The following is a 27,881-nucleotide window of genomic DNA, read 5'->3' as shown; positions in this document are numbered from 1 at the left end:
GTTTATAACTACATACGTTTGGTCCCAGTCCGCTTGCCGTACATCTTCCGTCATGCGTGCTCACGTCATGGATTTGCCCACGTGCAGATGTTTATGCTCCGCGTGCACGTCTGCACGAGAGAGACAGAAACAAGAGACGCAGAGAGAAATAAAGGAATCACAAAAAGACTGGAGGATAATGAACAATTCTGTTATTTAAGCGATTTAAATTCAGTGAAGGAGAACACTAAAGTATGTGTATCTGTTTTCTGTCTCTGTGTTTGGTTTGATAAGCGCTTAAAGACAAGGGACTGCTATGGTGCCTTCAGGGTTCATGGGAAAAAATGAGTGGATGCTTTAAGTTTGAAAGGGGCAGCCGAGATAGGAATATTTAACCGATGGACTTAAAAAACAGTTTTCATAACTTCACTATCAGCGTAATATATGTCAGTAAAGTCCTGCGCATTGTAAATAGCTTTAGTTTTCATTGGTATCTTGAATACTTTGGCATCATAATACCCACAATGCTTAGTAACAGTAGGATCCAGGCGTAAACTAACCGTGACGTCACCCGTTGATTTCAACGGCGAGAAAATGAAGCCCGGATTTTGCTACTTCCTGGTCGCCGTTTTGGATTTTTTGGAGCCAGTGACGTAAAAAGCGTCATCAAACAGACTGGACCGGAGAGCAACTAGGGGCAGGATTGGCTGAGAACTCTCTTATCCCGCCCACGTTTTGCCGCAGAGGCTTCTGTTGCTGTCTATCAAGTATAGCCACGCCCCCTGGCTCCGCCAACTTTAACGATTTATTTAAAATTCAGTATTGATTTATTTTAAGATCGGCCACCTGATCTCTCATTTTGACCATGAAAACTAAAGGGGAAAAAATCCTGAGCTGTAGAAAATCAGTCTATCAAATTTAATTTTTTCCAAAAATGAATTGGGGTCTATGGAGAAAAAGCTTTTGGAGCCAGCCCTAGCGGACGGTGTGATATTGCAAGTTTATGACACTTCCGGGTTTGCTTCAATTCTGGAGCCAGATGCTACGTCCATTATATATACAGTCTATGGTAGGATCTCACCACATTTCATACCAAACATTAATTAATTAATCAAATAATAAAGGAACTTAATGCATTTTAATGTGAAATGTGTCATACTATGACATGACAAATAGTTTATTATTTAGCTAGAAAAAATTCTTTTCACAACATGATAGGTTTGTGTGTCATAATGTGAAAAATGTCTGGTTATAACATACATGGATGGATATTGATGGTGTTTGAAGACTGGAGGGACATCAGGTAGGGTTTTTTTTCTTCTTAAGTCTAATAATTCCTTCAAGATGTCCCATCTCACTCCCTAACAGTACCACAAACCATGTTGTACCAATGCTGGACTTGTTCTAAATACTGGAGAAGACAGTTTACAAAGCACTTTGACAGACAACACAAAAGCAGCATACTGACATGGTCAAATAGCAACAATTAGGATAAAAGAAAACACAAAGCAGCACCAATTACATGCATAGATGCAAAGGCAGCATAAAACCCTGACAGTCGAGTCCGGTCCCAGTTATGTATATATTGCACATTTCAGACAATAGCCATTGAGCTAGACTGCTTTCTGGTAGAGAAATAAGATTAGCGTTGCAAATTTACCTGAGAAATTACAATGTTATGGAGAGATCCCAAAATATTATATCAATTATGAATGTGTCTGAGTGACTTTAATGCTAAGGTTACTACCCTCCAATATTAAATGCTCTCATAAATTATCTGACTAATTTAGATTACTGGTTAACTTTAAGACCTAACAAAATTTTGCATGTAAATTGCAGTAAATCTTTGGATTCAAAGATTCTAAGATTTACTGTGAGCAGCATGTTGGCCACAGTGGAGAGGAGCAACTCATTTTAAACAGCAGGAGATCTGCAGCAGAGCCTGGGTCATGAAGGACAGACATCTGTCTTGACTAGCTGGGGTGAGGAGAGGAGAGGACAGACAGACAGACAGACAGACAGACAGACAGACAGACAGACAGACAGCAAATAAACACTGGGCACAGTGTTTATGATTGTCCAGGTTTGTGGGACCAGTAGCTACATATTACACTTGAGCAGCTCCAATGCCAGAAATAGATATAAAGCCCCTACAGCAAGGGTGTCAAACATACGGCCAGTGGGCCAAAAGCGGCCGCCAAAGGGTCCAATCTGGCCCGTGTGATGACTTTGTAAAGTGAAAAAAAAAATTACACAGGTGACATTAACTGCAATTTGTAAATTTGTAAAAACTATAAATTTAAAATTATTTTTAGACCACGACAGGTTGTTATGATCATGAAGTAAAATACTATATTACCCATTGTTCTGTTGTCGTTTTGTGTCTCATTTTTGTAATGTTTTGTCTTGTTTTTGTCTTTTTTGTCTGACTTTTATCGTTTGACTCATGTTTTTGTTTCTCGTTTTTGTAGTTTGTGTTTCCTTTTTGTCTTGCTTGTGTTTTTTTTGTCTTATTTTTGTGTTTTGCTTCATTCATTGTTTTGTGTATCATTGTCTTTTTGTTTCAAGTGTTTGTCATTTTTGTCTCGTGTTTTTATTTTGTTTCCCGTCGTTTGTCTCATTTTTTGTCGTTTGATATTTTTCTTAAATTTCAGTTTGTTCAGAATGTTTTGTTAAAAGATTGTTCCTTCAATGTAAACATGTTGAAAATGTACTTTTTTGCGCTAAAACAAAGGAAGTATTTCGATTTGTCGTTATTTATAGATTATTATGCTGTGATTTTACTTGCCTGGCCCACTTGAGATCAAATTGGGCTGAATGTGGCCCCTGAACTAAAAGGAGTTCGACACCCCTGCCCTACAGTATGGACAAGATCTCGAAATATCGTATGTACAATTTTCCTGCAGGAACATGAACGCAGCATGTGCTCGAGGCAGCTATTAAATCCCTCCCCGGATCTGACAGGCACGCACGCACCTTGTGCTTGTAAACACAAGCTCACACGTGACACCGTGAGCCGAGCCGCGTCGCGCGACGGCATTGTCTCCGATCGGACAAAGAGCCACTCGGTCAGAGCGCGAGCAGCGGTCAGGTGAGCGGCCAGGTGCCATGGCAACCGACGGTTTGTGCCGCAGTACGATGCCCACTTCTAACCCCCCATCACCCCTCGGTGTCCGAGCCAGTCCGGCCGCTTGAACTTCTTCATGTCCGAACCGTTCGGAGACACGACGACGGTAGCTGCGTTTTCGGCCGCTCGCTCTCAGCTGGCGGCGGGTTAGCAACGGAGGAGAGTCTTTGTTTCTGAATTTATCCGCTCTGTGTTTTCGCCGCTGCTGCTGCGCCAAATCTTACTTTTTATTAGCTGCCGTTAGCGGCCGTGAGCTAGCAGCAGCGTTTAGCCTCGACAGCAGAGGCTAACGTTAATCTACGTGTCGTGTTTACTGGCTGGATGAGATGTCTTTCACCATGGAGGATAACCTGGAGTCCGGCTGGGTGTCCGTCCGGCCCAAAATCTTCGACGAAAAAGAGAGACACAAATTCGTTTTCATCGTGGCCTGGAACGACATCGAGGGAAAGTTCGCCATAACCTGCCACAACAGAACCGTGCAGAGACGGAGCACCGTTCTGGACCTCGACTGTAGCCCCACCGCGCTGCTTCCTGCCCCGAAAAAACACACGAAAAGTACCGTCACGACGCCGAAGGATGAAGTCTGCCGGGCGGGTGTAGTTAGACCGCACTCGGTCCCCAAAGGAAAAAACACAACCAATTCTCAGAAGGCTACAAAAGTCGGTGGTTCCAAGACATTTGAGTGTATCAGTCCCAGTCTGGGGTCCTGGGATATTGTGACACCCAAGGTAGTAGAAATGGAGATCCTGGACCCGGTGGATGTCCTGCTGTCTCCGGATGACCCAGGGGACGGTGAGAGCAGCGGCCGGGAGGACTTCAGCTGGGCCGGATTGTTCTCTTTCCAGGACCTGCGTGCTGCTCACCTCCAGCTGTGCGCCGTCAACTCGGACCTGGAGCCGTGTTTACCGTCGTTCCCGGAGGAGCAGTCCGGCGTGTGGACGGTGATCTTCGGTGCCACCGGCGTGTCTCAGCGGGAGACGGACGCCCTGTGCTACCAGCTGCAGGTGTACCTGGGTCATGCCCTGGACACCTGCGGCTGGAAGATCCTCTCGCAGGTGCTTTTCTCCGAGAGCGACGACACGGAGGAGTACTACGAGAGCCTGAGTGAGCTGAGGCAGAAGGGCTACGAAGATGCTCTGGAGAGGGCCAAAAGACGCATGCAAGAGGTGGGTTATAACTGCTTTTGTTGTTTGAAGAGAATGTTTGTTTAAACGAAACAGAATATAGGACTCTGATCAGCTTTTCATTTCACATTTAAGGGAGAATTTAAGGGAAGAAGAGCGACTGCTTCTGTTTTCCCCGTGTTTTAATCATGCAAATCGTGTTGGGTGTTTTAGGTAAATCCTTAATGCTGTCTGAAACCTACTCTCAAATTTGTGAAAGCCTTGTTCTGTGAGTTAAATGCAAGCGAAGAGATCTCATTGCTGTTACATGTAAACCACATCAGACCAGGCCCAGAACTAAACCTACTGTCCTTAGAAGATTTAGCTCTGGACTACATTATGCCAGAGAGGCTAAATAGTCTTTAACACAATTTTTCATTCTGTTTATGAAAATGCCCCCAAAATAGATTTGTACTGCTTTTCTTGCATGTAAGCCACATTAGAGTGGTTCCAGATCTAAAACTACTGTATAAAGTTTAGTCAAATGTGGATGAGATTATGCCAGAGATGCTCAAGAGTCTTTACAACACAATTTCTAGTCTGTGAAACCTTTATTTCATTTGTGAAATATAAGAGGGAAAAAAAAGATTATACAGAGGGTCCTAGATGGGAACCTGGTCTAATGTGGTCTACATACAAAAATGCAGAAAGTCTGACTGTTTTTTGCATAATTACAAATAGAAAAATGGAAGCTTGAATGGTATGTAGGATATGATGCTATTGGTAGTTCACGTTGTGAGGGTATAAAAGCACATAAACTCTATAATTTCAGCCTTACATTATATTAGAAGGATGTTTTTAGGAGACACAGGGCAACCGCAGACTAGTGAATGTAGTTTTCAGCGCAAAATTGGGCCTCATGCTTCGCTTATTCTCCTCCTCTTCCTTTGTCCCCCCCTGTGATCTACCATCTGTTGCTGCATGTTCACAGGCCGGTAATATGATCTGGTCTGGCCAGACATCACACTCCAGTTGGCTGAATGGTTTGAAGGGAGTTACATAGGAGAACAAATAGAGGTGGAGTTACAGAAATGATGTGTCACCACAGCTGTTCAGATGGTTTCATTGTTATCCTGGACAGCTGAAAATGTATATTTAGCTCAGAGAGCCAATGAGAAGCTGCTATATTTTTAATTGTGTCTGTAGGACATGTGTCAAATATTTACTAGAGGAAGTGCCAAATTTGACTACAATACTGCTTGTGTGAAGTCTTAATAAAAGCATGATCATGATCATAGACACTTTGTACGTTTAAGAGGAGAGACGAAGCCTCAGGCAAAATCTTTCACCTCTTCGGTTGTTTTGTTCAACTGACGCACAAAAGCTCCAACAGCTGGCTAAGGGTTTGGCCCAATCAGGAAACAAAATATTTAATGAAAGGATATCTCATTTGTTTAGCATCCATCTCTGGAGGAGACGGTGATACGTTTTATGCGACATGTTTTATTAACATTTCGGCAATTATCACATTCAGCTGACAAAGCCTGATCTGGTGTAAAAAAAATCAAGTTGGGCTGCAGCTAACAGTTATTGTCAATGTCTAGTAACCTGATGGTTGCTTTCTCAATTAATCGGCTTTTCGTTTTATCTATGAAAGTCACAAAACACTTAAAATGCTTGTAATAGTTTATCACAGCCCAGAGTGACAGCCTCAGATTTCTTACATTGCCAGACTAGTAATTTAATGCACAGTATATATTCAGTTTACCTTTGTGTGCAGTTAAGAAAAGCAGTGTCCTCCTTACATTTTTGAGGCAATTGCCAATAAAGAAAAAGACAGGTCAGGTATTGTTATTTAAAATGGCCTGAATGATAGATTACAGTGGAGTTGAATTTCTTTATCAGTTATTTCATTGACAGAATTAAGTTGAAGTCTTTTCTAGTGTCTCCATCAACAATATAAAATTGGCCATATGCTACTGTAGTACGACGGGTGTTTTAATGCTTTGCTGTTTGGTATAATAGTGAAACCACTGGCAGGACTGTGTAGGTCACCCATGTTCACAAGGTAAATAAATCAGATTCTCACTTGGCAGTAGTAAAACATTTATAAAGCAAAAGTGACAAATGTTTCCAGGTTCTATTTTCTCAAGTGGATTGATTTCAGGCAGTTTTTCAGCACTGTAAACTGAATGTCTTCTGGTTTTAGACTGCTGAGAACAAAACAATCACCTGGAGGATGCCACTTTGGACACTTAAAAAATGGATATGGGCAGTTATTACTATCTTCTGACATTGTGGTTGATTATTCAAGAGAATTGGCATGACATGTTTGGGAAATATGCTTCTAATTTTTTGTCCAGCACTTTTGGATATGTAGAAGGTAATATAGTGCAAAACCCGCTCAAAACTCGATTCAAAAGTTATTGCACTACTTTGAGACCGTGTCAACAACAACAGAGGCGATATTTACTCCATTTTATTGGATTGCACGTGTTCCCATTGTCCTGGTGACTAAGTCCATTCTTAATATACCTTGACTGTAGGCAGTAAAATAAACAGAGTGCTGACGTGGTCCCAACATTTTAAAGACTGTATTGTGGGTGGAATGGTATGTTGAGATGGGAAGAGATAGAGACAGTGTTTTAGCTATGTTAAAGTACGAGAAGAGTTTACTTTTTCTGCCTTTGAGTTGAGACCGTAATATCAGTTGCTATAATTATTTGATGGGCCAACCTACATACTATTCATTGACAGCTATTTTGATAATAGATTTATTATTTTGGTCATTTTGAAAGGAAAATTCCCAAAATTTCCCAGTTGCAACTTTTTTTATGTAAGGATTTTAAAAAATAAAATAAAATCAGTGCCCATTGCTCTGAGCTGATAATTAAACAAACTTGCTTACTTGCTTGTATTGAAAATGATTATTTTCACAGATTTTCGGACATTACACCGGCTATGAATGGCCACATTGTTTGGTCTGTGAAAAGCAGCTGTAAGTTGAGAATCAGTGTTGTGGCCTTATCACAACCCACCACAAGATACAGCCTTAACCAATAGACCTCGTCCTTAAAGATAACTGGGCCAAACATAGAGTGCAGGGTTGTAGGGTCTGCTTCAGTCAATCATTGACCAGAGCCACATTTCCGTGTTTTCCTTGCTTGTACTCTGTTGTTAAACAGAATGAAGCTAACAGCTTGTCTACAGTACACCTGACACGTTTCAGGCTAATAGTTACATTTTAATTGCTTTGCTGGGCTTCTTGTTGCTGTTCTCTGGTGAGAATAATGTAAAACAGCTAACGGCTGATGAAACATTAACTAAAATTGTTTTGCAGGGAGGATAAACAGGCTGAAATATTCACACGACAGGGTTTGCAAGGAAACAAGTGTAACATGAAACTGCAATGGGAAGCCTGCAAATGTAAATTAGACTATAGTTAAGTATTTTCATCATCAGTTATTCTACGGATTATTTTCTCCAACAGTCATTTGATTGTTAAAATGGCAGCAAACCCTGATAGTTCCTTCAACTCACCTAGTAATAGAGGACAAAGAAAACCAGCAGATATTCACATTTGAGAAGATGGAAACAGATAGTTCTTGGTATTTGTGTTTCATAAAAGGTACTGAAACTGTTAACGTGTAATTCTCTTACTATTCCAGAGAAATTTCAGAGTTTTAAAATGAAATGAACTCTGAATACAACAAGTCCACAGTGTCTAAAAGATTTCTTGGTGTAGTTGTGTTGATGGGTTCATGGGTGGCAGACTCATGTTGCAGCTGCTGAATAGAATTCACTTTGAAAAGTGCTGTTAAACGGTGTCCTCTCAGATCACAGTCAAGGCGTGTTGTTCCTGCATGATGTCTCAATTAAAAGGCAGAGGGAAAAGTTGTTCAGCAAGACAGAGCAGATTTAGCACTGTCAAGAGTTGGTCCTGATGATAGGCCTGGAGCGGCTACACTATAGCTCATATCACCAGGAATGTCCTGTAATTATGCTGTCAGTGCATACTGGAGAGCTTTGTCTAGACTTAACAGCTAAACTTAGCAAAGGAAAATTTGGATTTTTTCCCTTTTTAAAAAAAAAAAAAAGATTCTCTACATGTTTTTATACATACTTATAAACAATAAACACCGGAATGCAAAGCAAAAAAGTTCTTCCCCAAAGTAGTTGCAAAAAAGTGCTGCAATGTAAAGAATAATAAAAAAAAAATTGTGCAGGAATAAATTCTGATAATAAATAAGACTTACAGATAAAGCAAACCGTAACTACTTTTCAGGGAAGATTAAAATATATCAATGTCTCTGCTGAAATCAACACAGTGGCTTCCAAAATTACCAGAATTTGTCTTTTTTTTTTTTTTTTAAATTTAGACTATGACTGAGTTTATGCAGTTGTAGAAGAGTTGACATCTGTGATCTCTACCCCTCAGCTTTTACAACATTGAAGTTGGATCACTGCAGTATGGGCAATATTTTTAGAGGCATACAGGTGTAAATAGAAAGTTCTTTAAATTATTTGGAAATCTAAAGATTGGAGCACATTTTGGAAAATTCCCATTACAAACCTTGATCCTGATCACACTCCCACAAAGGCTTCAAAGAATCAATGGCTGAGTACAACAAAACTTGTAAGTCTTGGAGATTATTCTTTAGAGGCATTTGCCCTGAAACTTCTAAGCAAACATGCAAACATATTTCCATTTGGTTGGATAAGTGAGGAAAAATTAAAATAATGCTATGTGCACGCCTAGAAAATAATTCTTGTAATTTATCAGCAATACTAATATAAAAAAATATTTAAACAGATAAGGCTTTTCTTTAACTTCTTTGACACTGTGCTATTGAAAGCCATAAGTCTCAAGAAAAACAATAGAAAACACATTTGCAAAATCATAGCTGTGAAGAACACAAATGAAGGTACAAATATTGTACTTATGTGGAATATAAAGTGTTTAAAAGAGAGCCGTGTGTAGAAGCCTGGATGGCGCCTTTTGACTGTAAATTGAATGCACAATATAACAGATGTAATTTAGTCTTACAATATCTAATTATTCTTTATTAATGTCTTGGCAATGTTCATGTTTCGGGAGTTTTTAATCACAGTTTGTTTGTAAACAGTCTTAGTTACAGAACTGCAAACCCTCGAATCATGTTTGGCAAAATCACCCGAATGTTAAAACTAGTGTCACAGGCAACAATTGTTTTAATTATCGATTCATTTGCAAATTATTTCTATGAACTGTTCAGCCGAAAACATTTACAAAAAAATAGATCAAAGGCACATCTTGAAATCATGTATTTTGTCCCACTAACAGTCCAAAATCAGAAAATATTCAGAGCAGAAGTGACTACAGCACCGGTTTTTCACCACTTATTTTCCAGTCCTGACATCCCTCCCCAGGCAGTTTCATTCAAACCGTGAGTCATGTGAGTTTCGGGTTGTTAGCAATCCTTGAGAATTGTATGATGTCGTGTGAATTAGGGGTGAGAATAAATACCTGGGCCTTGCCACCAGTCTGGTAAAACTTAAAAAGATTCTTAGATGAAGATCAAATGTATTTAACCTAAACTTAAAACCTGAATTAAAAGTTCAGTATCACTAAGGATTCAGTTTTCTGTAAATTGTGGCAATCAGAAGCAACAAATTCTCACACTTGGGAATATTTGGCACGCTATTTTCAAAATGTATGAGAAGATTAAGCCCTTACCAAAAAAGCTGCGTACACATTGTCTGATTGACTAATTGATTAATCAGCCTATCGTCTCACCTCTAATTAAGGCAGGTAATACTGTTACCATTTGAAGTGCAGACGCAGCACCTCTCTGGCTTCTAGTACTTCACAAACAATCACCAACAAATACATTTGACTGTGTAAAAAATACACGATTTACTTGCACTATTTAAAAGAAAAAAAGTCAACCTAACTTCTGAGATTTATTCTCATATCCTCCTGATGATGTTTAAATCTGTAAAATAAAAATGAGCTTGAATCTAAGTTGCTTGGCCCAGCTTGTGCCCAGGCAGGAGTTGGATCGTTCAGCCTGGGGGTTTTCCTGGCTACCAGCGACTGCAGGGGGTGTTCAGTCGGCCAGTGGTTACCAGGGAGACTCAGATCCAAGGTAAACAGTAGGAGCAGTGTTGGAGCTGAATCGTGTAGTGTCCACCCCAGTTCCCAACGTGGAGGGTTTTGGAAAAGCAGCCCAGAGTTAATATAAGAGTCTCTATTCATATCTATCGCTCTCTGCAGAGAGAAGAGCACTTTATTCACCGCTTTGGATGACGATTGGGTGGTGGTACATTTCAATATTATCTGAGGCAGACGTGAAGGGGAAGCATTGTGCTGTTTGAATCGGAGCTGCTGGTTTCTGAGAGCTGGGAGATGAATTGTATTTTCTGCAAACAATAGCTGTTTTAGTGGCGTTTATCTCCGGTACAATGAACAGTCTGTGGATAGTTGGACATATGGTATGAATCAGCAACAGTTGGGGCCAATTTATTCTCCTTTCTCCTTGTACTACACTCACACAATGTATTTTATAGTATCATTCCTGACCACAAACACTAATGTGCCTGCACTTACACGTGCACATGGAGTCTCTCTCACAGTCTTTACTTACTGGGAGTTTTTTTTTCCTTGAGCTTTGAAAGAGCTTTTGTTTAGAACTAACTGTAATTATAAGGCAGCCAGAATTAGACCCAATACACACGAAAATACAGTTTTACAATTAAATCAGCATTGCTATCATCACAACCTTGATCATTTTCTGTGGATACTTAATTTAACCTGACATATACCAATATATCAAAGGTTTCTCTCTTTTTTTTTTCTCAAATGAAATTTGCTACCAAATAGGTCTTTCTCACACCCCACATTTTGACTTTTCACAGTACAAACATCACAGGTGGAGTTACTAATGATGACTCTGAACTGTTAAGTGATCCAGTAAGCCCTGACAGAGAGCAAATAAACAGAATATTCCCTAAAGGAGGCTCACACTGCAGGAGTTTCAGGCTGATTTACTGCTCATTTCACCCCTCCCGTCAATTAGAAGACAAATGTGGTCAGAGATCTTCTTCTTAATCGACGTTCAGCCCAGAGTATTTGCTAATATGAGGTGTTTACAAATCCAGTCTGAAGCATCGTGAACTGCTTGTGGACTCAGCAGGGCCATCTAACTAATGTCAAGCGTTTGGTCTTTTTGTCTTAAAATCTGGATGGTTACGATTATAACACTACCATATATTCTAGCCCTCGAGAATATTATTAGCTGCAGATAATAAAACTGTCTACACCACCCCAACCATTTCCTCATCCAGAATCGTTTAGGCTTCTGCTTGTCTTTTTTTCTTACCACAAAGTATAATCGGTATTAAAGCATCGTGTTGCTCCATTTAGTTTACCTCCACTTTCCTTGGAGATCATGTGAGTCTGATCTTATTCTTTGTATTTCTTAATGTCAAGAATTTTCATGAAAAACCAACAGTGAATTTATTCTTCTAGCAGCGCTTTGTGTGGCTCCAAACTCTGACGTCTAGAAACTGGAAATGCATGGTGGTGTATTTTTCCAAATATCCTATATGCCAGTGTTTTCCAACTCATTTTGCCTCAATGCTGATTCCAATTTAAGCACATATTTTTTTCACCTAATTGCAGAGAGCAGCATATCTCTTCTCCAGTAGAATTACTGTATTATTATGCATAATTGATGACCCACTTCTCAATTTTTTTGGAAAAACTACTTCAAGTTACATGCCATATTTATTTTTCGAACATAGCTATAAACTTGTGTCCTGAAAAATTTTGCCTGCTCATCAATAGTCATTTTGGGCCGTGGCTTGTGCTTCATTTTAAAGCCTTTGTTAGCTGATAATGATAATGACATGCATCTCTGCCGTCTCTGGTTTATAAATTCCTCTGCTACTTTCAATACTCTGACTGAAACCAGTATACAATGACATGGAGGTACTTTATCCAGGTTTCTGATCATGCTTTGCTGTGTTCTTAAGAACACAGTGGCTGAGGTGATGAGAAATCAAGACACCACTGCAGCCAGGGTATCAGAATACTATAAGGACTATGTAAACACTGATGTGAAAAAACAGGTTTCTCATGGTCCATGTAACTGCCATATTCAGAATAAGACTCAAAATCAGGATACAAATGTGTGTGTAAACAAACACACTCATTGTTGCCCTCTATGTGCTGTTAGTACTAACATTAGCACCAAATACACAGCTGAAATGGGCTTAAACAAACGCACATTAGCCATGTTTCAGTGGTACCGGCTGAAAACAAAGAGTTATTTGTATCATCGATCAATCTGCAATTCAGTTTCTGAATTCTTCATTTGGTGTGTGATATTCAAAAACTCTACAATAGTACTTAGAAAGCCAGCAAATCACATTTAACCCTTTAATGGAGCCAGTGAACTTTGGCAAGTTCGGCTTAAATGTTGCAAAATGCTTGTTCAAATGGAATAGAAAGGAAACTTTGGATTTAGTGGGGTTCTCTGTTGAAAGTTTGACCTTATTAAGAGAGGTCAAATGAATTGGTGTTAAAAATTAATAATGATTAATAAAATTAATCTTCAAAACAGTTGCTCAGCAGTTTAATCAACTACAGTGGCCAGCTGTTCAATATAGTTACTAAGCCTTTCTATTAACAAAACTATTATGTGCGACTCCTTTTTAACATACAGGTCTGCACTAGAATTGCTGAGGTCTGAGATGCTCAACAGTATAAAGAGCCAGCCTGTGAGCTTATTTTGGCCTTTTCATGGGTTTTGTTGATAGAAATTGTATCTTAACGTTAAAGTAGAACATGCTTCGTTTTGTGGATGTTTGACTGCGCTAAACTCCAGCCACATGTTTGTCTTCTGCATGATTTATCCTAGGTGCTGGACAAGCACAAAGCCATAGACAGCATGGTGGAGCTGCTGCAGGTGTACCCCGAGGAGGACGAGGCGTATGGAGAGCTGCTGGAGGCAACAACTCAGCTCTACCACTACCTGCTTCAGCCCTTCAGGGACATGAGGGAACTGGCAATGTTGCGCAGACAGCAGATTAAGGTAATGCACACAAGCACACAGATACAAATGCCATCTGTTTTAGGGCTTGATATAAGTAGGTTTAGCTCTCACTGTAAGTAACTGGTCTGTCCTGAAACACTCTTTGACCTGTGTCAGGCTGCCCCTTTAACACAGGTACAGTGCTGTTTTTGTGTTTTTGGTAGTGCTGGGAAATGACCCTTGAACCACTGCATGGTAATGTCTTCCATTGAGCCTACCCTCCTAAGCCCACATTAACATTAGTAGCTGTGTGTATTGGCGCTGGTGGTGATGTTGGTGTAGTAGCCGGTCTTTAGCTTTGCATCCAGGGTCTGTGGAGGGCAGAGGATCAGCCAGAGAGGCTTTTCCCCCACCCAGAGCAGCTTAACAACCAGCATAAGTATTATTACAGCAGCCACTAAACCACTCAGTAATTCTGCAGCCTCAGCACACTCTTCTGTTTTCCACACTCTTTCTCCACTCTCTTTGTTGCTTTTCTTCATTAGAGCCTTGAAAAAGTAGTAAATCCGCAGACTAATCTGTACTGTCTCACAGCCTTCATAGAGCTGGGTTCAGTGTTAACGCATGCCTGGTTCGGTCAATAGGTCAGAGTCTCACTAGCTTCCTGTACATTTTAAAGCCCAGCATGAAGAAGTGATCCATACAATAATTTTTTTTAAGCGTTTGATGATTTTAAAATAGAACATTAAAGTAGATACATCTACTAGTATGAAAGTCCATGTTACATTAACTCCCTGAACCACAAGTGATTTCTGTGCGTTTTATGCAACTGTCATGATTTTATCCTCAATGGGCTCTTTATTTACTGCAATTCCTGCACCCTTATGGAAACTGCACAACCAAAGAGAACTTACAAATGCCTTTTCTGCAGTATGGCTTATAATGCTATAAACATAAAAATTAAAAATGACAAATGAATGTCTTTGTTTGTTTTGTTTTTTTTACATAAATTGGAAAAACCCTTGTATCAACATGTACGTTTTGCCAAGTGCCCACGTGTGTTACCAGTGATGACTAGAATAAGTGGCTTTACATACTATAGATATTGTACTATTTACATTTTCAATTAGTTTCCATTCTTTTCTCCTCTCTGCTTTGTGTGAACACAACCTGCAGTTCAGCTGAAAAGTCGTAGAAGCGTCACTGATGGCTTCGAAGTTGCTGACCTCAGAGATTTTTGTTTTTCACAAGAGCTGGTTAGAGCTAGCAATGTGTTTTTGGCAAATTCTTAAACAAGACTTTTAGAATGCATGTTTTAAATATTTTTTCAAAACTTATATTTGGTTAACTTTACATGATTGGTTTATGGACTGTAAGAAAGTTGAAAATTCAACAATTCTCACTGTTTTTATAGTTTTTGGTGCTGATAAATGATGTAAAATTTGGCAATTTTGCAAACCTGCCAGTGATTTTTGAGATTTAGAGAGTTAAACAAGTACCAAACCAATAGCTAAACCAGACAGGAAGTTACTAAAGTTGGCCACATTTAACACCATTACTAAGCTATAATGAAAAAATGTTCACTGCTTTCTTTGCTAACGTCCTACTTCACTGCTGCTATCATTCTTTGTGAGTGTTTAATGTGCTGCTTTCCATTATCGTGGGTGTTTCTAAAAAGCCTTGCCAAATTACAAAATTGTAGCTAACCAAGTAAATTGCTTCCACCACAAAACAATGTTTGACTCTTTGGATGTGTCTGAAATCACTCCCTTTCTTGCTCTTTCGTTACTCCCTGTATAACAGACATCTGTAAAAGAGGTTTTCAAAGTCTGAGATTGTGGGCCTCATAGTAAATTGAGATAACAAGCCTTTTAAACAGAGGGCCACAACTTAAGTGCTGGTTTTTAACCCATATTGTTTAGCACAAAGTAGTTGCCGTTTGTAATACTCATGAACATACAGTACATTTTTGATAATAAAGAATCCCTAAAAATGTGGCGATTGTTAGGCGGGTTCTGCACTAGAAAGGACCATCTTTTGTGTTTGATTTCTGAGCTGTTATAAGGATGTTCATGATGTGGCAGTAGGCTTTAGGTCCATTGATTGGTCGATATGGCTGACAGGTACAGTGCACTCATTGTACTGTGACCCATTAAATTTATCGACAGAAAACATGCCGATTTTTTTTTCTTTTTTTTTTTTCTGTGTGATCAATTGATTGGTTTAAGAGTAGATACAGTTTCACTTGACCAAGATTTTCAAATTTAAACTGAGGAAGTCTCACTCTAAACAGATTCAAACGATTACGCCCCTACTGACACATCTGTTGTGTCAGCATGTTCAGATTTAAACTGAGTTATGACCTTAACTGCCTCCATGAGGTGCTACTGCTAATCCAACTGCTGAGTGTGTAGGTGAGTGGGCCAAATCGGCAAGCAAAGCTACGCCTACTGACTTCACCTTGGCTTTTCCACATTTCTCAGTTTGAAACTTCGACTCTGTGGTAGGAAGTAAAATAAAATTCACCCTCATGGTGCGAAGTCACTGACAAGCACAACTATAGAATGCAAGGCTTTGTATTGTGGATGTTTTAGCAGAAAGCAGTGTACAAGTCATGGACACTTAGGTTTTTTTTAATAATCTGCTCAACGCATCTTTTGTGCCTCGAGTAACCACTGCATACAGGTGTGCCCATTCCACATAACTCCACCAGCTGCCAGATCCCCATCTGGAGATCAGTCCATCGACTGAGACAGTGAGGGAAGTGTGCCAGTGGTAGAGAGTGAGGCATGGGAAATGGCATGAGCAGAATTTGATCAAAGTCTGTGTCTCAGTTTGGACTGTTCAGGCTTTAGTATAATGTTACACAGTATTGGATGCTGTTTAATTAAACACGTGCTGTTCCAATGTCTGTCTCTGTACTTGTCTGTTGTTCTCTCTCAAAGACAGCAATTCACCCACTGTGGTGTTGTGAGTACTTTCCCTTCTCTAAACTACATTCCTTTGCACAGCATGCTTATGCAGCATCGTGTCCCTAACCAGCACAAGTGACTGTGTGTCTGTGGGTGTGTTTATGACTGTGTATTATGATGGTATTTGGGTTCTTGGGCGGTTGCTGATCTAAATTAAGAAATTTCACTGAATCACCGATAAGTATGTCGCACTTTTTCTTACAGGAGAAGTCAGATTATGTATAATGTTTTACTTACTGTCAACAACTACAAAAATATGAAAAAGGCAAAATGGACAGTGAACTGATTCCACTGATAAGAGAAATGTCTATGTAGCCAAAGCATGATCATTCCTCTAAGCTTCAAAGCTCTATTTTTGTCCCATTTTTGTATTAACACTAATAAAAAGGACACATCAGTGAGTTACACTGTTGCACTGGGTGTTGTGTTGCAATGAACATGGGAACTTTATTTTAAGTGTCATGTACGAAGTATACATCCAGTTGCCTCATACACTCATTAGTGCACTAAATGTGGATTAATCCACAGCTTGAAATAGTCCTCTATAAATGCCGTATTTGCATGTGTTGACTAAGCTTGGCTAGAACTGTCTTCAAAATTTATGTTAAATATTTGCTCATAATTAGTTTCTGAAGAGATTGAAGCCTGCTAATGTTTCAAAAGAGAAGGACTGATTTGTAATTTGTTTTTACTTTTTTGGGATTCATTGACAGTAAGAAAAATATAGAGAAATTGATAAATCTGCAGATTGTTTTTTTCTAAATTTTGTGTACTATGAAATGTCAGAAAATATTAAATGAGGTCCCAGGAATATGCCACAGCCCAAGGTAACATCTTAAAATTGCCTTTTTTGCATTTTTGAAAGTCCGGAAACTAAAAAGATTCAGTTTACTTTGGCAGAAGACGAAAACAAATTAAATATGAACATTTGTGTAGCAATAACCAGTGACTGCTTAGCATTTTTGTTTTGGAATTTGTGCAATCCATTAATGCAGATGAACTAATCCTTTAAGCTGCATTGCCAGCCTTATCTTCTGAGATTAAGAGTCTTGCTGATACTGTAGAAGAAATGTGTGGTTGGTAATTGTAGAAAATATAAAGCCTTCCTGGAGAGGAGGCTAATTTTTTGTGTAGATTTCTGTTTCAAACTAGAGGTGTGGGGTTTTAAAGTAGGGGTCTAATGAAATGTCTTGTTCAGTTGCATTATGGGAATTGTAGTGCCCAGCGTTTTAAGGGGCTCATCCTACACTACTGTTAAGAGCTGAGTCCCTAACTGAATCTACGTACTATAGCATATTGTGTATTCTACATAGTGATATTTGCAGTGTGTTTTAGTAGATAATATACAAAAATATCAGCATGTTTTACCATTTTATACTAACAAGAAATGGGACATCATATCAGCCAGATTGCAGCTCTGCAGTGTCACATGCAATTAAACAGACATTGGAATGGCTTTCCTAAGATTTTAATATATATCTTTTTCAACCTCCAAGACTTTTTAAAACTATCTTCACCTTGGTCCACAAAAGTTTTGCCTGAAGACTTTTCAGTCCGCATTTTGATAACATGCTTTATGGATTCAGTTTTAGAATCTCACCTCAGTATGATGGAAAAGTTTTCCAGCTCTACCACCTGCACCCCCCAGGGCGATTCAACGGCTGAAAACAAAGCTGTATGCAAATGAATCCTTGATGCTGGCAGAGGGAGCTGGTTTCTCTCGAACTGATGAGTCAGGGGATCACAGAGATTCTCTCATTTGTGAAGAAAGGGACAAAGAGAGAGTCAGGAATTAGCACACAGAGTATTTAAATTTGCATACAGTTTGTATCCTATTTAGTTTCGCAAAGGTTGGGTGAAAAAAACAAAAGCTGTTGGGTGTCGGTTGCTTGCTAGAATTACAGCATGACCTGATCTCATCTGCAAGTGTGAATACACGTGGCATGTAAGAGGGTGTTGTTAAACCACCACGAGATTCAAGCTGCGAGCTAGACAGGTGTAATGAACTGGAGTTAAGGTTCAAACTAGTTGACAGAGGCGCTGTACAGAAGAAGGAATGCACAGAAAAATGTCTACATGTATTAGTGCTTTTTTGTGTTAGTTCAAGTTATTCACAGTGGGGTCATGGAGTTAGTTTTACAGTAAATTAAGTCTGCAAACATGGATATTTTTAGAATTGACTGGTCTGTTGATGTGGGGTGGTGGTTAGCACTTTTGCCTTGCAGCAAAAGGATCCCTGGTTCGCATCCCGGCTTTCCCGGGATCTTTCTGCATGGAGTTTGCATGTTCTCCCTGTGCATGCGTGGGTTTTCTCCTGGCACTCCGGCTTCCTCCCACAGTCCAAAAACATGCTGAGGTTAATTGATCACTCTAAATTACCCGTAGGTGTGAATGTGAGTGTGATTGTCTGTCTGTATACACACGTGGACAAAATTGTTGGTACCCCTCAGTTAAAGAAGGAAAAACCCACAATTCTCACTGAAATCACTTGAAACTCACAAAAGTAACAATAAATAAAAATTTATTGAAAATTAAATAATCAAAAACAGCCATTACTTTTGAATTGTTGATTAACATAATTATTTAAAAAAACAAACTAATGAAACAGGCCTGGACAAAAATGATGGTACCTCTATAAAAGATTGAAAACTATTTGACCAGAGTGACATGATTAACTCAGGTGTGTCATTTAATTGACATCACAGGTGTTTCCAAACTCATAATCAGTCAGTCTGCCTATTTAAAGGGAGACAAGTAGTCACCCTGCTGTTTGGTGAAAAGGTGTGTACCACACTGAACATGGACAACAGAAAGCGAAGGAGAGAATTGTCCCAGGACATCCGAAAAAAAATTACAGACAAACATCTTAAAGGTAAAGGCTATAAGACCATCTCTAAACAGCTTGAAGTTCCTGTGACAACAGTGGCTCATATTATTCAGAAGTTCAAGACCCACGGGACAGTAGCCAACCTCCCTGGACGTGGCCGCAAGAGGAAAATTGATGACAAATTGAAGAGACGGATCGTTGGAATTGTATCCAAAGAGCCCAGAGCAACCTCCAAAGAAATTAAAGGTGAACTCCAAGGCCAAGGTACGTCAGTGTCAGATCGCACCATTCGTCGTTGTTTGAGCCAAAGTGGACTTCATGGGAGACGACCAAGGAGGACACCACTGCTGAAAAAAACTCATAAAAAAGCCAGACTGGAATTTGCAAAAATGCATGTTGACAAGCCACAAAGCTTCTGGGAGAATGTCCTTTGGACAGATGAGACCAAACTGGAGCTTTTTGGTAAGGCACATCAACTCTATGTTCATAGACTCAAAAACCAAGCATACGAAGAAAAGAACACTGTCCCTACGGTGAAACATGGAGGAGGCTCAGTAATGTTTTGGGGCTGCTTTGCTGCATCTGGCACAGGGTGTCTTGAAAGTGTGCAAGGTAAGATGAAATCTGAAGACTATCAAGGCATTCTGGAGAGAAATGTGCTGCCTAGTGTCAGAAAGCTTGGTCTCAGTCGCAGGTCATGGGTCTTCCAACAGGACAACGATCCAAAACACACAGCCAAAAACACCCAAGAATGGCTGAGAGAAAAGCGTTGGACTATTCTAAAGTGGCCTTCTATGAGCCCAGATCTGAATCCCATTGAACATATGTGGAAGGAGCTGAAACATGCCATTTGGAGAAGACACCCATCAAACCTGAGACAACTGGAGCTGTTTGCTCATGAGGAGTGGGCCAAAATACCTGTTGACAGCTGCAGAACGCTCATTGACAAATACAGAAATGGTTTAATTGCAGTGATTGCCTCAAAAGGTTGTGCAACAAAATATTAAGTTATGGGTACCATCATTTTTGTCCAGCCCTATTTCATTAGTTTGTTTTTTTAAATAATTATGTTAATCAACAATTCAAAAGTGATGGCTGTTTTTGATTATTTAATTTTCAATAAATTTTTATTTATTGTTACTTTTGTGAGTTTCAAGTGATTTCAGTGAGAATTGTGGGTTTTTCCTTCTTTAACTGAGGGGTACCAACAATTTTGTCCACGTGTGTATGTAGCCCTGTGACAGACTGGTGACCTGTCCAGGGTGTCCCCTGCCTTCGCCCAAGTCAGCTGGGATAGACTCCAACACCCCCCGCGACCCTAGTGAGGATAAAGTGATGTATAGAGAATGAATGGATGGATGGATGGATGGTCTGTTGATAATTTTTGTGATTAGTTTATTGCTTTTTCTTTAACAAATCAAATCAGTGACAGATATGTGGGGAAACTTTAACTTCTTCTGCATAAAAAAATGACAACAGAATAGTTTCTGATAAATTGTGAGTTAACCGAACAATCATTGCAGCTGTACAGTCACTATTCAGATGTGTGTTTCTACTCCATTGTACACATCTAAATTGAACTGAATTAATGAATGACAGAGCCAATGGACAGATGGATGACTGATGTCCAGAATGAACCAACAGTGAATGTAAGGTATTTTGATGGGTCTTGCATTGTGGGATGGCCCTGTTACATGTTGGGTTGGTGCAGTGTGAGTGTCCTGTTACTTGTAGGGTCAGAGGCCAGCCATGAATTAAAAATGTGGTTTCATTGTAACATGTCTGAGATGGTTTTGTGCCACAGTGAGCTCCAGTTAGTGTTTCACATCAGCTGCATTATTACATAGCAACTGTTGTCATGTTGGTCCCTGTTACACCTGCTGCTTGTGCCTCCATCTGTCAACCAAATTCTATACAAATTCTGAAATATCCCGTAGTATAGTATGCAAATCAAGTAGTTCTGTGAGCTGGACTGAGGTAAATATTGTCCCTGAATTTTGATTTGGTTATATTAATAATAAGACAAAGATATGACCACAGCAGCTTTTCTGATGAATGAACAATGATTTACAGAAAAGATTTCTGCACGCATGTAATCAAATGATTCATACAATTATTTTTTGTAATGAATTCTGCTCTGCTTCTAATCTTCTGAATTTTCTTTTAGTCAATTCTTGCAGCTCGAAATTTACGCACAACCAACAAATTAGAAAACTCCCATTTTTACTTTTATAATATTTATTCATTCATTTACAACCCTTTAGTCTGTTTATCAAAGCAGACTTGTAATAATTTTGATGTAAGGCAACAATGATTAAAAAAGAAATTAAAAAAATATTTGTAAATATAAATAAGGGTAATGGAATGATCTCATCTTGATATACATTAAATAAAAGAAGAAAGAGATGCAGGAGAATGAACAGGGCAAAGCTTCTATATATCTACGAAGATATTAGATGCTGGCCAGGACCTCAGTGGACAGGGACCCTGTCTTCTGCCTCCACATGCACCACGGACATCAAGTAGTGGGCTGTCGGGAGTACATTGCTTAGGTGGAAGTGGTGGGGGACACAGCGCTGTTGGAGCTTTTAGCTGGCTTACATGGGCAACCACCAGTTCATGCAAAGGGAGGCTTGTGGTTGTAAATAGAGGAGACGGGATGCTCAGGTGGTAATGGACTACTGCACTTATGGAGACCTGCATGGAAGTCACAGTAGGAGTCATACAGAATAGCAGACTTCATTATCAGCGGATGTGACTGACTGTTTATGAGCTGCTTGGGAATGTTCATGGAACTTTACTGAAATGTTTTTATGGCAATTTGCCTCTGAAGCATTTAAGTGAAGATATCAGACACTCCATCGAACTTTTTTTAAAATTTCAATTGGTGAAACATTTATCGTCAGTGTGTACCGCTGTAGTTTTATCACCTCGACCTACACAAAGATATCCTTTACTTTTCTTTTTTCACTAAACCCCAAGTAAATCCATTTAGCTTCTACTAAAATCCTATTGTACATCTCTAAAACAACTGCTGTAGGTTTTTGCAGTTATCTCAGTTTTTAAATCGGTACACTTGGTCTACATGGTTCGTTCTGCCTGATAAAGACTGCCTAGTATCTATCACTGCGTCACTCACCAGAAGGCCTTTACTTGCTATTTTAACCAAATGAGATAAGGGCCACCATGACCGCGTCCACGCTGTAATCCTACCACTTTACCCTGGGAACTGACGTCACCTTATTTTTTTCAGCAAATCTGACAGGTCTGTGTTTTGTCAGTCACCAACAGCTGTTGACCAGAGGTGTTGTGAGACCTTACTCAGTTACGTCTCTCTCTTCTCTTTGTATACAGGATGTGTGGTTAAAAAAACATCTTCCTAGTAGCTGTAGTTTGTTTGCAGGTGTTTATAGACATCTGAACATTAACATTACTTTTCTGGACTCAAAGCCACCATGCAAGTACAATATGACAGAATTTTTATTTTATTTTACGTTGTAATATTTACACATTAAAATACGATAAAACTGATTTTTAAACATGCAAAATACACTGCACAGTTTCAGTTCTTCACTACAAGCAAACACTATTTTAATTTAATAAGATTAGAATTGAAATAGTTTCTAGTAACACACCTGAATCTCTGACTGAACTCTTGGTGGTCAGGTTGGATTGTGGGTAATGTAGGCACCAGGTTTTGACAAAGAAGAGAAACCTGTAGGATACATAGAGATGATGTATCTGGTTCTACTGCGTTGCATTTCATTACTCTTTTAGCTTTTCATTATGATTTCATTCCTGCTACATAAGTCACTGTTTTAGATTTTAACTCCTCACACTCCAAGCAGTTTCCATATGTTTTTTGTTCCTCTCACATTTTTACTAACTGAGGGCTCATTTTCCTTTACATCTACAGAAAAAGCACAATTATGACCAGAAGTAGAGAGAAATCTAAAATGTCTTTTGTGCAGTTTAACAAAGTTATAATACATCATACATCACAAAAAGAAACAAAAGGCAAATTTAATTTCTTGACACATCTTCCAAAATTTTGCACTTTGTTCTTGGAAAAGTTTCCAATGAGATTTGCAGAATAAAATGCTTTGATGGGATTTTAAGCTTGGATATGGTTAAGTTTGCTGATCGAATGGCGTGCCACAGATAAGTAGGGCAAGGAACTCTGGAAGGTCCAAAATCCAACAGTTCTCTCTGCTTTTACAGTTTCTGTCTGATAGATGATGTAATTTTGGTGATTTTGTAAAGACAACATGTCTTTTAAAACCACCAGCACCTTTTGGGGTTCTGACGTATAATAAACAGGGTTGTTGGCAAGTAATTTTATTGACAGTTGTGATAGCACTGTAAAAGTACGGATTTGTATTAGTTCTGTTTGCGGTTCTAGTACTTCTACATGTATGTAGTCTGTAGAAGTATTCAGGAACAATATATGACTCAAGAAATCTCCTGTCGTATAATGTTTGAACAAGCTTTAGGATATTGTACTTGAAAAGCACAAGATGAATTTTGCCTTCGGTGTAGGTGCTTTCTGCTTTGCATAAAACCAGTCTAACAGACTGACAGTCACGAGCCAGCTTGATACAGACATTTGGCTGTAGTTTGATTTGCTGCAGAGGTCAGTGGGGACAAAATGCGCTTTAACAACATGCAAAGAGGTTAAACAGCAGACGCTTTTAAATGTCAGTGTCACCCGGTCTGACTGATCTGTTGAGGGGCACATTTCACTGTCATTTGTTACACTGTGGGTGTTAAATTTGAGAGCCTGCTGTTGTGTGTTCACATGTAAGTGTTGCTCTTTTAGATCAGAAACCTCATGCTTTCTGTTAAAGGATGCCTTAACAATGAGATCACAGTTGAACTGGACTCAAGTTAAGTTTTTACTTAAACATTTTCTTTTGGACTGTCTCACTCCTGAATAGATTTTTTTTTTCCTGCTAGACTTTTTCTTTCTGGTCTCTGATGTAATCTCTCCTCCCTGTGTCGCTCCCGGTTTCACCCCAAAACCACTCCCTGTTCTTGTGCCTCACGTGCAGACACACACACTCACAAAACACTGAGCGCTGCTGGTGAACATAAATCAGGGCCTTTGAGGTTTGTTGGTGATTGCTATGCTCTTGTTTATTTTTGAGCACCAGCGCACATCTGTTTTGCATTGAGTTATTAATACAGTACTGTATGCACATGAGGCCACACGAGGAGTTTAGCTTATAGTCTGTGTACATTTTGTTCCTTGTTCTCTCCTCCTGGAAGGGGTTGAATTTCTCAGTCAACACTGAGGAAAGGACTCCACGTGGCACGGCTTTTCCCTCCGTTTCTCACTTTTTCACATGGCTCGACACGAGCTGGTGAAGAATTACCTCAGGGTTTTGCCATAAACTTCCTCACTTCCAAGTGTTGTCGGATTTTTCAATGCGTCCTTTTATTTATTGTTCCATCAGCCTAGTAGGACACTGGGTTAGTGTCACTCTGAACACAAATATGCACAGACATGTCTTAGTCACGTTTTTCTCACTATTGCCACCATCTGCTGTAATTAGCTGGTATTGCAGACCACTGTATAAAAGGTCTTAACTGGGGGGTTTCAAAGTGTGAGGCAGAGGTGAAGTGAGGGTTTGGAGGGACCCAAACGAGGCAAAGATACTGCATGGAGTGGAAGGTACAGGTGTGGCAAGCTGTTGTACCTTTTATTAGCTAGACTGGATATGTATTGCAGATATCTGTAATTAATGTCTTCCTAAAAGAACAAGTTCTAATGCCAGTTTCATATTGCAACAATTAAATTCTGACTTGTCATAATTCAATTTCCAGATCTCTTCAGTTCCCCTCAATTCAGTATTTCAACAACCAACCCAACCTTCACCACATACACATGTTGTTTCACCAGCATGTCAGAGCAGCCTCAGGCCAACGTCCTGGTAAACTTTGACCACAAGTCCCTAAAGACTGAAGCTCTTATTCTCCACACACTCCTTGCTGATGAGTTCTTCCTTTTTTCTAACTATCTTATCCACCGCATCAACCGCCATCACTTCTACTGACACTGTTCAAATGCTTTGCTAGACCTATATCTAATTATCTAGCCTTGTGCGAGTTGCTTTGTGCACAACAATTCAGACGAGACCTAATGTTCTTTGAGAAATCTGCAACTGTCATTTTGACCACTGAAAACTGCATCACCGATGCCTATTTGTTGTCATGACTGGTCACAATGATGTTATGAGATATAAATTCATAAAATATACAATTTTTAAAAAAGTAGTCATGGTTAAATTACATCTCGTTGAAATGACGTTGTCGATGTCTGAAATTTTAATTCCAGATGGTCAAATTCAGTTGTTAAATGGTAAAGCTGTTTTCCATAGATGGGTGCATACTAGGAATTAGCTCAAAAAGTCAATTGAGGAATTTCAGTTCCCTTGGTGCCTGATTACCGTCACTGGCAATGAAGATCTTTCTCCTTCCTTAAGTTATACTAAGTTAGGTTTGAACACTGAGCATACAAGCATTTCAGTGTGATGTCACTTTTGTACATATATAATGTAGGAGAGATGACAAAGAAGGATTTTGTTGAAGAAGAACTCTGTGTCACACTTTGAACCCTCCTTTACTGTCTGAACTTTGTTACCTGTACAGATGTAAAGACAGCATGTTTACCCTGCATTAACAACCTGCTTTGTCTCCTGTCAGATATCTCTGGAGACGGAGCGCCTGGGGCCTCGTCGTGTGGAGAGCCTGAGGAAGGAGGATGAGGAGTGGCAGAAGAAGGCTCATGCCGCTGTGCTCTCCATTCAAGACCTGACTGTCAAGTTCTTTGAAACCACGACTCGGGCTCAGAAAGGTAAACGCAAGCGAGTTTCCATTGTTTTTAATGTGACCTCTGAACCTTTGTATTGAATGTTTACTTTTTAACAAAGTGCATAGAAATCATTTAAAACGAACACCCACTCTCTGGTATCCGAATCTCCAACCTCTGACATACCAAAGTGATTTTTTTTTAAGCATCATCCCATCACCCCTGAAGTATTTTAATCCTCAAACGATCTAAGCTATGAACTGGAAGGAAACATGTCAGCTGGTTTAGCAGAGAGCATGCTCAGCTTTGAGTTGAAGTGCTGATATAAAACACATTTTTTAAATTATCTCTCAGAGGGCTGCAATTTTTCTATGCTATGCAATCTGTTCATTGTTTTCTTTCTTGTCAGATTTATTATTTTCATTATTATTTCTGTCTCAATAGAATTTTCAGCAAAAACAAAAGTTAAAAAAAAAAAAAAACCTTAGATGTCTTTATGTCCACGATTTAGCTTTTAGGCATCTACACTTAAAAAAAATGGCAATCAAACTGACATAAGTATAAACTTCTTTCATAAAATTAGGTTCCATTATTCAATGTCAGTTGAAACAGGTGTCCTCAGATGTCTTTCTTTTTTTGTCAGTCCAAAACTTTCCAGTGCTCTGCAGTAGAGATAAACAGAGAGTCTTCCATTGAAAGTTGCTGACACCAGAGATTTTTAGCATTTTTTTCTTTCATGTTTCTTTCCTTATTAGTGATACAGAAAGTTTCACATGATTGGTTCTTAAAAAGATATATGGACATGTTAACAAGATGAAAAGCTTTTTACCTTGTTAATTTGTACATATGATGTCTTTTTATTTTTTCTGGAGAAAGCCTTTAAATCCTAATCATGGCAGCTCTTGTAGATTTCAGACAGTCATATGTGCTGTGTGTCTTGTAGCTCTATATGAGCGGATGCGTGCTGACCAGAGAAAGTTTGGCAAGTCTGCGTGGACGGCAGCGGTTGAACGTATGGAGCGGCTGCAGTACGCCGTCTCCAAAGAAACTCTGCAGCTGATGAGAGCCAAGGAAATCAGCCTGGAACAGAAGAAGCATGGCTTGAAGGAGGAGGTAACACAACACGCTCACATGCAACTCACAACAAAATTAATCACTGATGTGCACCAGCATCTGTCCATCTGTGAGTCTTAGCTTTATCTGGGTGTGTTCTTAAAAAGCTTGTGATGCTCAGTGAGTTTGTCACAATCCACAATAAATGACTTCAGTTAAGAGAAGGGAAAATGCGAGATAATGGCAGTGTTGGAAAATGACCTCATTGCTCCAGCATCCTGTAATGGAGGGAATAACATCCTGGTCTGCATGAGTGGAAATGACTCATTGGGAATGACTGTCAGGTCAAATGTTTGCTGTACATGTGAAACTACACTACAACTGCTCCGTCTTTGTTGTCACTTAGTGCCTAGAGAGAACATCAGCACAGCCTTAGGTTCAGTTCCCACCATCAGGTTGTTCTTTGGAAAATCAGTCTGTGCCCTTTGCCCTGTGAAAATCTAATGTTATTGTGGTGGTATGGTTGTAGATGCAGAGTCTGCAGGGTGGTGAGGATGCCATGCTGCGTCTGGACCAGCTGGAGGCGCTGTACTACGAGTTACAGCTGCAGCTGTATGACATTCAGGCTGAGGTGCTGCGCTGTGAAGAGCTGCTGCTGACTGCACAGCTGCAGAGTCTGCGCAGGCAGATGACAGGTGAGACTCTGCTTTCATGTTTTAGTACACTTCGAACTCCTGTAGCATCAATGTGACAGACTCTTGCTTTGTTAGTATCTGTCTGCAGCTAAAATGTAGCATATCAGTGATACCTGAGAATGGAAAAATGCCTAGAATATTTGAGACATTACTCTCTGAACTTCAACCTATTTCTGGGAATTTTCTGTTCCTGTCACATTCTTACTCACTTTTCACTGCAGTATGATGTCCTGCGCCTGTTTCAAACGATGTTTTGTGTAGTATGACAGATATCAGTTTTTAAAGGATATTATCAGA

General features: G+C 39.6%; 1 protein-coding gene across 1 annotated transcript in view; it reads left to right on the top strand.

Annotated features, from left to right (window-relative positions):
* The first annotated feature begins 2,925 nt into the window (after window positions 1-2,925).
* jmy (junction mediating and regulatory protein, p53 cofactor) overlaps window positions 2,926-27,881 on the top strand; it is a 35,153-nt gene continuing 10,197 nt past the window's right edge. The window contains exons 1-5 of the mRNA XM_022200968.2: window positions 2,926-4,272; window positions 13,113-13,286; window positions 25,731-25,881; window positions 26,780-26,949; window positions 27,419-27,584. Of these exons, the coding sequence (XP_022056660.2) occupies window positions 3,433-4,272; window positions 13,113-13,286; window positions 25,731-25,881; window positions 26,780-26,949; window positions 27,419-27,584 (1,501 nt within the window). The 5' untranslated portion in view covers window positions 2,926-3,432. The remainder of the gene's footprint in view (window positions 4,273-13,112; window positions 13,287-25,730; window positions 25,882-26,779; window positions 26,950-27,418; window positions 27,585-27,881) is intronic.

This window comes from Acanthochromis polyacanthus, chromosome 18, assembly GCF_021347895.1.
Source record: "Acanthochromis polyacanthus isolate Apoly-LR-REF ecotype Palm Island chromosome 18, KAUST_Apoly_ChrSc, whole genome shotgun sequence".
Taxonomy (NCBI): Eukaryota; Metazoa; Chordata; class Actinopteri; family Pomacentridae; genus Acanthochromis; species Acanthochromis polyacanthus.
This window is presented reverse-complemented; position numbering and strand designations above follow the sequence as displayed.